General features: G+C 37.8%; 1 protein-coding gene across 4 annotated transcripts in view; it reads right to left on the bottom strand.

Moving 5' to 3' along the window:
- Window positions 1–3,102: 3,102 nt before the first annotated feature.
- Window positions 3,103–14,136, bottom strand: part of si:ch211-243j20.2 (uridine-cytidine kinase-like 1) — a 48,226-nt gene continuing 37,192 nt past the window's right edge. For 2 of the 4 annotated variants that reach the window (XM_066676657.1, XM_066676656.1), the window contains exons 12-15: window positions 13,786–13,908; window positions 10,399–10,506; window positions 7,986–8,142; window positions 3,103–6,907 (exon numbers count right to left, since the gene is read on the bottom strand). In XM_066676657.1, the coding sequence (XP_066532754.1) occupies window positions 6,831–6,907; window positions 7,986–8,142; window positions 10,399–10,506; window positions 13,786–13,908 (465 nt within the window). In that variant the 3' untranslated portion in view covers window positions 3,103–6,830. The remainder of the gene's footprint in view (window positions 6,908–7,985; window positions 8,143–10,398; window positions 10,507–13,785; window positions 13,909–14,136) is intronic. The other 2 variants (XM_066676658.1, XM_066676659.1) reach the window with 2 other exon arrangements.

Raw genomic sequence — 14,136 nt, 5'->3', positions numbered from 1 at the left:
ACAAGGTCTGACAGGCAGCGCTTCCTGTGAGGCAGCGCCAGTATCGCCCCACCCACGGACATCACAGCAAACCACAGTCGAGCTGAGCGGCGACACTGCAACCAATGAGAGGAGCGAACATTTGTGCGCGGACGTTTTGCTTTCTTCCCTCCAACCTGCAGAAGGTAAAAATCACAGAAACTTGTATTTTCATATTTTTAATTAAAAATTATTTTGCAGGAATGGTTATAAATCATACATTTCAGCATGGATATGCTTCGTTAGCTGCAAGTTGCACTAAGATGTTACTAACTATCTTAGTTAGCCAGCCAGTCTATGCTAAAAATGTACCCAAATCATCAAATAAATCTCAAGTGTGACGAAGATGACTAGTAATGGTGAATAAATGCACAGCTATTGTCTAGATGAGGACTAGAATTAAGGTTAATTAAGGTGATAAGTAATGGGTGCATTTATCAGATTTTATTACAATTATGATATGCCCCAGAGACTGATATTCAGTTCTAGATGACTGTAAGGCAGATAATTAGTGAATGAACTGATAACTACTTCCAGATGCATGTAAGACAGATAGGTAATGACTGCTCTTAGATAAATATGTTAAAATGGTTATATGCCTCAGAGGCTGCTAAGGGATATGAATGGACCTCCAATTGTTTGTTTCTTGCTTTCTTAAAGTGTACTGGAGGGTACACTTTAGCATAGACTGGCTGGCTAACTAAGATAGTTAGTAACATGTTAGTGCAGCTTGCAGCTAACGAAGCATATCCATGCTGAAATGTATGATTTATAACCATTCCTGCAAAATAATTTTTAATTAAAAATATGACAATACAAGTGTCTGTGATTTTTACCTTCTAGAGGGAAGAAAGCAAAACGTCCGCTCACAGATTTTCGCTCCTCTCATTGGTTGCAGTGTTGCCGCTCAGCTCGACTGTGGTTGGCTGTGAAGTCCGTGGGTGGGGCGATACTGGCGCTGCCTCACAGGAAGCGCTGCCTGTCAGACCTTGTTGAGGGAACAAAAGTCCTTTGTGCATTTTTTTCTGAGACCGTGACATCAATTATCCATCACGTGATTTACAGAATATGCAAAATTGCTCTTTAAAATTCGTTTTTTTTTTTAACCTGTGCGCTTTTGTGCCATCACAATAACAACATGATAACTTTTATTTTGAAAGAAATCAAGTTAAGGGAGCCTGAAATTAGAATTGGATTTCTTACTGTAGTTATTCGTATCCCTGGTCATATTAAGAATATACCATTGGTCACAGTGTAATGTATTTAGAGGAATTCATGCCAAACTGAAATGCAATTACATCAGTGGAAAAACGTTACATGCAAGTGCGTTATTTTTCTCAACAGCAAGTGTGCCAAAATGAAAAGCGATGTCTATTTTGTTGAGAAAGTAGTCCGAAATAATTGCTATAGGAAAATGTCTGTTCAGAAAAATCTATTAATTGCTCTTAGAATACGTCTATCCAATGAAAATGTTAACTGGTGATTACACAGGGTTCTTCCTCAAGTTTAATAATGCTGCACTGCTGACAACTGCAGTCGTGTTTAGTTTGGCCACTCAGCAGCACTCATGTGAGCTGATTGCATTTCACTGTAGTTCAGTATTTAGTATATAAATTACGTATATCTTTCTAAAATCCACATGTACTTTAATTCTGTTAAGCAATATAACAAATTTTGGGGCACATACCACGTTATGAAGACGTTTTCTGTATTGCACATGTATCTCACACATTCACTCTTGGTTAGGAACTGCACCGCAACGGGCGCTGTATTTCACAGACATACATTTAGGGACTGTTTCGCAAACAGGTATTTTGTATTTATACTTTGTATTCATGTCATGTCACTTCTTATCCTCGGTCCATTGTCTTGACTGCATTTCAGTGAACCCCAATGAAAGGTGGCGCAGCATGTAGTGACCTGGAGATTGTGGGTTCTAGTACCGCTCCGGGTGCCTGTCTGAGTTTGGTGTGTTCTCCCCGTGTCCGCGTGGGCTTTCTCCGTGTGCTCCGGTTTCCTTCTACGGTCCAAAACACACGTTGGTAAGTGGATTGGCGACTCGAATGTGTCGCCCTGTGAAGGAGTGGCACCCTCTCCAGGGTGATTAAATAATAGCAATGCCATATATTGCAATTAATTTATTTTACAGTTAAATATTTTACCCCGCTCTTCAGAGCAATACTATAAAACAGCTCCATTATTACTTGATTTTCAAATCATAAAGCACGGTGTTTTTTCCCGCTGTTCGTCACCTTCTTTTTTACTCTTTGGTGTTGTTTATAGACGGTCCCTTAGCACTCGCGGAGCTGGCGGCAGCACATAGAAACCAATATGTGGTTTTCAAAAAGCAAACATTTCTGTCATAAACTGTTGTAGCTGCTTGTCTTAGATCCCAAAACAATAGTTTGCAATTATTTTCACGCACCAGTTGAACGCTATTGAAGAAAGAAATCTGAATATGCGAATATGAAACAAACTGTACCCTAGTGCTGCAAACTAGGCTTAGGGAAATGAGTAGAATGTTACCTGAATGGAATATTTGTGCCATCTAGAGGGCAAATCCGGTAATGCGCTGATAAAATGTCCCCTATATTGCTACATATTTTCCCCCTAAAACAAATTATCTCGAGATCCCGAGATAATTATCTCCCACACGTCCTTTCGTGTTTTTTTCCACCCACATGTCCCTTTGGGGCTCCATAGGGTTACAGACAATGAATGAATGAATGAATTCCTCTAAAAATGGTTTGATATCACCATGCACCAGTAGGTGGGGAAAAACCTCACTCAACTAGCTCTCAGCCACTCCCCTATGATGGAGGGGATACAAGTTTGTAGACATTCCTCATATGTCAACTTGGCCACTTTAATATGCATTATTTTATTAATTCCCTGAGTTAATCAATTACAGAGTTATAAAATGAATAAACAAAGATTACAGCGTATTACATGTAAACTGATTGGTTGGGATAGACACTATAAGCCTAAAAATGACTTGAAACACCTGGAATCTTATACAGAGTGCAATAGCTGTGGCTTTTGAGGCCATAAAAAAAACACATCTCAAACTCAAGAGCTGGGGGCAAGTATACAATTTATTACCAAAGTAGTACATAGGATTTCACTCCCATCTCCACTGTATACAAACTGCATTCCAGAAAGCGATATTTTGCACTTATGGTCACTTGAATAGAAACTTCAATCAGCAAAGACAAGTACAGAGTAATGTTTTATGCTTACAACAAGCATTTTACCTTAAAGTTACAGCTTCAAAATCACTTTGATGCTCCACTGTCCTGTAACTGGGAGCCTCTGTTTCAACTCTCAGCACTGCAGAAACCGCATTATGTATTTTTAAGAGGAGGGTTCTCGTTCTGGGCGGCACGGTGGCGCAGCAGGTAGTGTCGCATTCCCGCTCCGGGTGACTGTCTGTGAGGAGTTGGTGTGTTCTCCCCGTGTCCGCGTGGGTTTCCTCCGGGTGCTCCGGTTTCCTCCCACAGTCCAAAAACACACGTTGCAGGTGGATTGGCGACTCGAAAGTGTCCGTAGGTTTGAGTGTGTGAGTGAATGTGTGTGTGTCTGTGTTGCCCTGTGAAGGACTGGCGTCCCCTCCAGGGTGTTTTCCCGCCTTGCGCCCGATGATTCCAGGTAGGCTCTGGACCCCCCGCGACCCTAAATTGGATAAGCGGTTACAGATAATGGATGGATGGATGGGTTCTCGTTCTCTCTCTCTCTCTCTCTCTCTCATATAACACTAACAGGCTAGGCAGGTGCAGTAGCAGTTATACTGGTATTCCATTGAAAAATCCCTGCAATAAGGATTATGGATCCAAGGCAATTCTGGGGCCAGAACAGGGGCCAAAATAAATTTCATCAATGATCAGTGTCAAAAACATTAACATATAGAAAAAAAAAATATTCCAGTAATTCTTCAAAATGAATGCATAACCCATTGCTGGGTAATTCATTGTATTTTAATGTGTGAAGCCATTCATTTTTATGAAACTCATTATTTCATTCACAGTGATGGTGAGAGTGCCCTCTCCAATTACTGGCAATCCTGATACAGATAAGCAGTACCAGACACTAAAAAATTTAAAGTATTAAGAAAAATGTACACTTTATCTGAAGTACATAAATGCATTTTCCCCCACTTAATCATAGTACTTTAAATTAAGGTAACATTTTAACAAATTAATTTCTGAATGAAAGATCATTAGGGTATACAATAAAAAATGCTTTATCACTTGTGATAAGCGAGAGTGATCAAAGAGTAGCGAGTGATCATGCAATTTTCTTTGTATATGAAATGCTGATAATGTTCAAATCTGAAACAGTAAACTGCAACTTTGCTTGTATGAATAGTTACAAACACAGATAAATGAATTGCCCACAGACTTCGAAAAAAACTAGTGTTATACCACTAGGTAGCGTATTCATACATATATTCTGTAATAAACGGTACACTGCTAGCAATGCTCTATTTTGGACTGAATTCACATTTAAAATCAATTATCAATTTATTTATTGAACTTTGTGTAAGGAAGCTTTTGGATCCACTAAAGAATTGTGCATTGCAATGTCTGGATTCTGTACCATACTTACAAAGAAAGTGTAAAAAAAATAAAAAAAAATAAAAAAAAACACACAAAAGGAAATATGCCACCATTAATTCAAATATTTAAATTTGATTTGTTTGAGGTATGTTTCATGAAGCCAGAAAGTTCAGCTATTTAACAAAAGTGAAGTGTGTCATTTTTTTTTTTTTTTATAAACTAGGTGCTTGCCAGGTGTTGTATTATGAATGACTTTGTTTTAATCTTAAATGTATGTTGCAGGAAGTTTGAAAAATGTGGAATTATTTTAAGGTTTATTTGCAGAAAACATACGTAAGCTTAAGTGACAAACAAAAAACAAAAACACACAAACCAACAAAATCCACTTGAATAACTTTGTTTCAGCTCATGCCGCACCTGAATCTGAAGTCGAAGAGCGTGCCCTGGAATGCTCACTTTATTTAGAGAATATAGCACCAAAGCCCAAAAATTAATAGCTGCTAGCAGCATAACCATCTCTGAAATCTGAACAAGGTAAAGCATTACCTTGAGGATCTGTGGCTGGGATTCTTCACCACAGAGAAACCTACAATTCTTTTAAGCCTGATTTTTTTTTTAAATGTCAAATATACCTGAAAAGATCACTCCTTAACACTCATTTAGAGATGGATGGTTATGACACCTCAGAACCAAATTATGAGTACATGGCAATATATAAGCACAGTAGTGGTAGAATGGTTTATATGCTTCTTTTATGCATCAGAGGCACTAACAACACTTTTAAAAATCATATGCCATATCAATTTTTGTCAGTACTGCCACCTGTCAAGGTAGTTAACAAATCTTAAATATGTTATCTACATTTTAACAGTTCATTCAAGTATTTTGACCTGAAAATGGCAGCAAAATACAATTCCTATACAACTAAATTTATTCTCTCAAGTCATAATAATATACATGGAAAATTCCTTTCCTTTTGAGACCATTAACAAATGAATTGTTCAAGACAAGAGGCACAGAATCTATTCTGCACTGTCACACAAAATACGTTTAGAAAAACCTTTTTTGAAATGGATTATTAAAGGTTAACCCAATGTTAGATTACTGAAAGCAACTGCACTCAGTTTTAACTGGTATTAATTGGCATTATCATCTATCCTAGTTTATCCACGTTTTTTTTACGTGGGCAGTAAGCATTCAGTGGCATCATTTGCTTCTTGAAGTTGCATTGAGATCCATTCAGAACTGAGAAACCTGTTCTTAACATTACGCATCTCAATAGAGAAATATTAGATGAGTGTAAAATTTTTAGATGAGTTCACATCATTTTTCGCAGTGTTTAGAAATGGTTAATTATGAACATCAGAGTTGTCCAAAGAAAAACATGCATCTACATATTTGTAGATTTTAAGTTTACTACATCAATTGAACACAACATCTTTGTTCATTTTGTGAAAATGATTAATTGATCACTAGGAAATGCTCTAAAATTGTCTGGAATAACCATTTTTACATTGACCATTGATTGTTAAAAAGGTTTTACCTTTTTAAAGTTACTATTTTGGAGATAAATGTTTTCCTTTGGACAGTGTCATGTGAAGGCTTATGCATCCCAATGCACCTATACTCTATAATCTACTATATTGTGTCATTGTGTTGTCTGTTCTTCCCCAATTGTGTATAATTTGTGTTCGCAAACCAACTTGAACACTTGTAACAGTTTGAACATGAAATAAGCACGTGGGAGGTGGATGTTATTGTAATACGACATATACAGTAGCTCCAAAAGCTCCACACATACACACACACACACATATATATATATATATATATATAAAAAGGCTATATGTTTCGCTGTCTCCTTATGATCCCATCACCTGAGACATATATAATACAAATAATGAACATAAAGTCCCTTACAACATCCTCTGAAATATTAGCTCCTTCCAGTAAGATACAACTGATGTCAAATGATTCTCGATGCTGTTTGACTTTTCCTTGAGAAAAAAGACTTAACATTATTTACATTACCCATAAACACAGGCACTTCGAGCAATGTAAGCAGCATAAAGCACCAGTCTTCTACAGGGAGCAAAAGTTTTGACCTTGGAAAACTGTAGTGAGAATTCTTTAGCTGTTAAGCCTGCTATGAATGAGTATGCAGATGAGCCATCGCTGCAAGTCATGAGAAACTAAGTGCTGTTCTTCATTCCCTTTACCCACCCAGACACACAAAAACATTCCTGCATTTGAGCCTTAATAGTCCATCCCCTCATCACTTTCATACCAGTCTGAAGGAGCATCTGTTCCAAAGTAACGGTCTCCAAAATTACCTGCAACACACACAGCTTAGGGTCAGACCTGTTTAGATAATTCAGATTAGACAATGACAAATGAAAAAAAATAGTATATTACATCCCTTTTATAATAATCCATTAGTAAAGGCTGTTCAGAGTTTCGGTTGGTCTGGAGCCTACCCAGAATCAATGAGTGCAAATACAGGAATATACCCTGCACTGCATGGAACCTACTCAACTTGACTCAGCTTGGCTCTTACTTTTCCACTAGCAAAATCTGCTAGCTGGTCCCTGGAACCAGGTATTTTTTTTTATCCCTTCTCATACCTTGTATGAAGCGAGCCAAGTAGGTATTAAAGTAAACCTTGCTGAGCACTGACTGGCCAGAGGGACTTGACCAATGAAAGGCTTAGAGAGAGTTGGACAATGCAACAAGTAAAACTCTGCTGTGGGAACAGGGGAAGCTGAACTGAGGCGCAGAGCTTTGTTCCACCCAGGGAATAAGTGAATACACAATGAGTAATCAGCACCTAATGTTATTGCTGCCTTTGCTATGATCTTTAAATCTCCCAGTTCTGGTTTGACACAGGGTTTTTTAACTTATCAACATGTCTATTTGGATGGTGGGAGGAAACCTGTTTACTATCTTTACGTAATGTGTTGGAACTATTTACGTAATATGTTGGCACGATTTCTCTGTTATCTACTGTTTTGTTATATCTAATAACTATCTGCAATTTATTGGCTATGTTCAGGGGAACCCAAGGTTGGTTGTCATATTTGGTTTGTGGTATGCTCTCAAACATCATTGATTCTCAAAATTTTGATTCAAATGCTTGTGTCAGATATTTAGTTTTATAGTTACACTGATGAATTTGAGTTGATGGGCACTCTAATCCAGGATTAACCATCCAATACATCCATGACCTCACTAATAATCTTTTGGCAAATTTCAATTCACAAGACATTTTGGATGAACAGCTGTCCATGGACAGTGTGTATTTAATTATAAAGTATGTTTGGATTGATGATATTCCCTGCATATTAAAGCTAAACTGCTAGCCAGGTCAGATTTGTTGGTGAAGTATTCCATTAAAAGGGAAAAGCAGCTCACCAATTCCTGGGATTATGTGAAACTCATCATTGACCTTCTTGTCTACAGCGGTGGTGATGATGCGCACCTTGGGGAAGGCATAGGCCACTGAATGGACCCCCATTTCTGCCATCAGCAGAGACAGCAAGAAAATCTTGTCTTCCTGGACATCGTGATCCTTAAGCAAGGGAAAGTCAGAGATATTATTCTCTCAGCAAAGCTGAACAAGTACAGAGTGCAGAAATTACATTCAAGTTATGCGCTCTGGAGTTTTTAAACTCCTGTGTCACCTGAGCATAGTCCACCAACCACAAAAATCCAGCCAACAGCATCCTGTGGGCAACGTTTTGTGTCCACTGAAGAAGGACCCACACAAACTGTGCAGCAACAGATGAGCTACTGTCTCTGACTTCTACAAGATGGAGGTAAGTGTGTCTAACAGAGTGGAAAGCCCAAGTGTGTCAGATCCAGTCGTACAAGCGTAACACACACTACAAAGTGCTCCTGTATGGTCAGTTGAGGGAGGAGAATGGATAGTGGGAGTAGAAACAAAATATAATAAGTATAATAAATAATACTGATAAGTATAATGATTTTACCATTATCATGTTTTTTTAATGATTTTTACTGGATTTTCTTTCAGGTATTTTCTAATGAGTTGAAGATTTGTGTAGTCAATGTTTAAAAGCCTTTTTAAAATGTAGCAATGCATCTTTACTGGTTAACTTTGCTGGCTCCAATTTGCCCACTGCCAAAAATGTAAATACTGCATGTATTTTACACTGCAATATTGCAATACTGTAAGCAAATTAAAAAAAAAAAAAAAAATCCTTCAAGTACATCAAGTACTTTCATATAATTACTGAATTCACAGTTGAAATACTAAAAATATATGCTGTAAATTCAATTAAAGTCTATTAAATGCAGACATTCTAATAAATAATAATTAAATTAAAACAAACAATTTAATGTACAGAGCTTTTCATGTATAAACTGTGGTGTAATTATTTTTTAAAGTGTTTTATTTCTTAGCACAGCAAGACAGAATGTGTATATAAGGTCTAATGTAAATAATTCCTCCATTTTTCATGTTCTTAAGGAAAAAAAAAACAAAACAAAACCTTGTCAGCTCATTGCTTTTGTCAGCTCATTTGTCTAATGGATTATTAGGGCAAAAAGGCCAAAGAGGCATATGCAATGTTGCAAGAGTGAGGTATGTGGAAATCAGTGGGTTTCAGGCAAAACAGAGCAAATGAAGGGGTAAAAAAAAAATAGAAAGGAATTCCCAGAGGTGGAACTCTTATCGCTGATGCTGAAATCTGTGTCGTCCATGTTATTAGTCATACATTTAAATGTCCTAGGGCCCTAGGACACTACATGGATTTGAGTCAAATTTCAACTGTCTCTGATAATAACTGCAGGGTTCTCTGGCTGCACATTGAAAAAAAATTTTTTGAACTAGATATAAACATAAAATAAAATAATTAAAATAGCGTTACATAAAATTTTTAACTTACAATTACAGCTTTAAAATCACTGTGATGTTTCACTAACATGCAATAGAGAGAATAGGGCCCCTGTCTTTGATAATCTGGGTTCAGCACTGCAGAAACTGCATTATCTAACCTTTCAAATACATTGATTTCAGTACAGTGTTGTTAAAATTAAATGTCCTGGGGTTTTCCCTAGTGGGCGGCATGGTGGCGCAGCAGGTAGTGTCGCAGTCACACAGCTCCAGAGGCCTGGAGGTTGTGGGTTCGATTCCAGCTCCGGGTGACTGTCTGTGAGGAGTTGGTGTGTTCTCCCCGTGTCCGCGTGGGTTTCCTCCGGGTGCTCCGGTTTCCTCCCACAGTCCAAAAAAAAAAAAAAAAACACACGTTGCAGGTGGATTGGTGACTCGAAAGTGTGTGAGTGAATGTGTGTGTGTCTGTGTTGCCCTGTGAAGGACTGGCGTCCCCTCCAGGGTGTATTCCCGCCTTGCGCCCGATGATTCCAGGTAGGCTCTAGACCCCCCCGTGACCCTAAATTGGATAAGCGGTTACAGATAATGGATGGATGGATGGGTTTTCCCTAGTGTAAGTGTTGCCTTATTGGGCTTTTTTACCTATAACCATCACATTAATAAAGAGTTGTGGTTATGAACTGTAATAGTTCTGTTTTCTAATAACAAAACTCTTACAGAGGCAATACAATTAGACTAAGATATTTTATAACATACCTAAACTTTCATCTTTAAACATATATTATATACTTAAGCCTATTAGAGCCCATTGGAAATCCTATTAAAAACCATAAGCAGTAATTTTAATATTTTATGCTTTTTTTTTTATATGTTTAACAAATAAAACAAAATTGTGTACTAAGTTTTACTGAAATGTAACTAGGTTAAATTGAGGAAAGGAATGGAGTTGATTCATGATGAACAGGCACTTACGAGCAAGACTCGGACAGCCATAAGAGCAGCAGCCCCAGTGGACACTGTGCTGTCCATCAGGATTACATAGTCCTCACTTATGTCCTTTGGTAAGCGTAGGTAATGAAGCTGAGGAGAAACATTTGACATAAGCAATCATGAATCATGCCATTTCTTGGGTTCCTTTTTTTCTGTTAATAAATACATGCCCCATTTTTATTGTAAGCCTTTTAATTCATAATATAATGCAACTGATTTAATTATGTGAAATTAGAGCAAAGGTTTTGTAACCCAAAAACCTTGTGAAAACCAAAATAAAAAGCAATAAATCAAAGTTTGTAAATGCCATTTAACATCAATTAAAAACAATTAAGAATGTAAACCACCTAAATCTTCCAACCAAATTTTAACCATCTATTTTCTAATATACTTTCATAAATACAAAGAATTAAAAACAATTTTCAACTCCTCCTCAGCTACACATTTTCACTCATTTGTTTTCAGTTAAACACTCTTTATGTAATTATTTGTGTGGGATGTAGTCAATTATTTTTTAATTATTTTTTATTAAAACATGAATGTTAATACTATTATAAAGATAGTAACCAAAAGCTTATCTATGCTTGCTGGATTTTTTTTTTGTTGTCATTTTATTTAGAGTCACAGCTGGACCTGGTACTGACATAGCAGGGAGCGTAGATGTTATGCAGACTGGTCGTATTGCCTCAAAGTTTCAATCATTTATTTAATAGCCAGTAATTGACTAGGTCCCATGCTCACTTTAGATCAGGATCAAAACTCAAATGTATTATAATAAATGCTATGAATTTGTTGCATCAATTTTTGCAAAGACTAATATATTAATTCTAAATATTATTTCTGAGTGGTAAGATAGGTTTTCGCAGTTTTTCTGGTCACATTACATGTTTACATACTTGCGTCACACAGACAACCTCAGAAAGTGGATCATTCATTCATTCATTATCTGTAACCGCTTATCCAGTTCAGGGTCGCGGGGGTCCAGAGCCTACCTGGAATCATTGGGCGCAAGGCGGGAATACACCCTGGAGGGGGCACCAGTCCTTCACAGGGCAACACAGTGACACACTCTCACACCTACGGACACTTTTGAGTTGCCAATCCACCTACCAACGTGTGTTTTTGGGCTGTGGGAGGAAACTGGAGCACCCGGAGGAAACCCACGCGTACATGGGGAGAACACACCAACTCCTCACAGACAGTCACCCGGAGCGGGAATCGAACCCACAATCTCCAGGTCCCAGGAGCTGTGTGACTGCGACACTACCTGCTGCGCCACCGTGTCGCCCTAAAAGTGGATCAATGTTTTTAAAAAAATAATAATAAAAAAAGTTTCTCAGAATTTCCTCACTGTCCTTTTGTAAACAACACATATGAGTAACTAAAAGGTACCTGACTAAGGGTATGCTTTATACAGCTACTGGACGTACAATGACCAGCTGTATGTGATAAATAATGTGTGTTTGTGGTGAATAATTGTATTTTTTGTGATGAAAAGTGTCTGACTGATGTTACTTATGGGCATTATGTTATGTTAGTTAATGTTTACTGAACAACGATCATATAGTTTAAAATATATAGTATAATTATATTAATTTATTTATATATTAATTATAATGATTTTGTATTATAGTACAAAATCATTTAGTTTAAAGTACAAGGCCATTTCCACAAAATTTGGGATGTTGTGCAAAATGTAAAAATATTACAACATTGTGATGATGTGCAAATCAGTTAAATCTTATATTTTATTTAAAATAGTACAAAGACAACATTTTAGATGTTGAAATTGAGAAGGTTTATTAGTCTAATAACAAAAACTATTATAAAGTCTAATAGCCAGCAGAGGGCACTGGTACAATACCATCAACAAGCAGTACCAGCTCATAAGTGTAAAAATGGAAGATATAGGAGGGTAAACTGCATTTAAAAGTAAAAAAAAAATAAAATAAATGTAAATATATTTGTACATTTGCTTACTGTATCAGTATCAAAATAAGTACTAATATCATATTCAACATCAATGAAAAATATATCAGTTACTGTTACATAAATTATAGACCAAACCATGTTTATGTCCAGTTCATCCTATCAAGAACTATTTTTTTTTTTTTTTTTATCTCATATGCACTTGTTTAAGCACTGGACTTGTGAGTGTGATCCCTAGTAACCACTCACCCATTTGAGGCCAGGAAAAGCACACTTACCCTCACTCTCTCTGGGGAGACTGGATGCACAATGTTCCTAATCAAAATGCTAGCCAACATGAGTGTCTGTTAGCTAACAATAACTATTCTCCTCAAGTCATGTTAAACTGTGCAGTTATGTTGCGTAACCATCAGTTTAAAAAAAGCAGAAATGGCTGTATTTGCATGTGCTAGCCTTCATGCTTGCCATGCTCCCTGCTTGCCAGCATTGTGTTTATGAGAGAGAACTAGGCAACGGGGGACTGGATATACTGGCGAGAACTAGGCAACGGGGGACTGGATATACTGGCGAGAACTAGGCAACGGGGGACTGGGTGTACTGGAGAGAACAAGGCGATAAAGGACTGGATATACTGGCGAGAACTAGGCAATGGGGGACTGGATATACTGGCAAGAACTAGGCAGAAGACTAGTTATGGCTCTTCTGTCTGTCTCTCCCTCACCTGCACAGACATCCTAAAAGAACATAAAAAGAAACTGCACAGCTGGTGACTCCCTTTCGCTCTCTCACACCCACCCACAAGCATTCATTCATTCATTGTATGTAACTGCATATCCAGTTCAGGGTTGCGGTGGGTCCGGAGCCTACCCAGAATCATTGGTCACAAGGCAGGAACACACCCTGGAGGGGGCACCAGTCTTTCACAGGGTGACACATACACACACATTTTCTCACACACACCTATGGACATTTTTTGAGCCACCAATCCACCTACCATTGTGTGTTTTTGGACCGTGAGAGAAAACAGGAGTGCCTGGAGGAAACCCACACAGATATGGGGAGAACAGACCGAACTCAGCCTTTCACGCGGAGCGGGAATTAAACTCACAACCTCTAGGATTTACAACACCCAAGAATGCATTACTATCAACAGTGCTCAGACATCATTCCATGCAAGATGCAATATACACACACGCACACATCTCTGGTCCTGATTTGGAACAGAATGAGATTGTTAACATGATCTTGTAATGTACACAGAAAGAGAAAGCCTCTGTTTTCTGTGGTTGGGAGGCCTAAACCAGACAAAAACATTTGTTGGATTGTGGATGGGGCCTTAAACTGGGGAGTATTGTATTCATTACATGAAAATAAATACTAAATAGCAACATTTCCATTTTCTTAATTCCTATCTTAAGAATAAAATTATAGAATCATTACCTCAGGTTCTCCAGTGTCGTGATTGGTCTGGATGAGAATCTTTCCCAGTCTAATGTCTTTACAAACTGCCATTAAGGCTTGCTCCATAGTCTCTCCTGCCCGCAGTATAGACACCCCAGTGATCTACACACACACAATAAAATTGAGAGAGGAAATAAAATGCAGGTGAGAGAGAAGGAGAAGCTCATAAATTGACCATTCCTCTGAAGCTACTGGAGCAATGCATAATGAAAATTTAATTATCTCCATTTCACTGTCCTGCCAAGAGCAACAGAGGCCACACAATATTCTTAGGCTATAATGTTACATCACACCAGCAACAACATATCATTTAATTCCATGTTTAACCCC

The sequence above is a fragment of the Hoplias malabaricus genome, chromosome 7 (genome assembly GCF_029633855.1).
Source record: "Hoplias malabaricus isolate fHopMal1 chromosome 7, fHopMal1.hap1, whole genome shotgun sequence".
Taxonomy (NCBI): domain Eukaryota; kingdom Metazoa; phylum Chordata; class Actinopteri; order Characiformes; family Erythrinidae; genus Hoplias; species Hoplias malabaricus.
The sequence above is the reverse complement of the archived record's forward strand: the minus strand, read 5'-3'. Positions and strand labels throughout refer to the sequence as shown.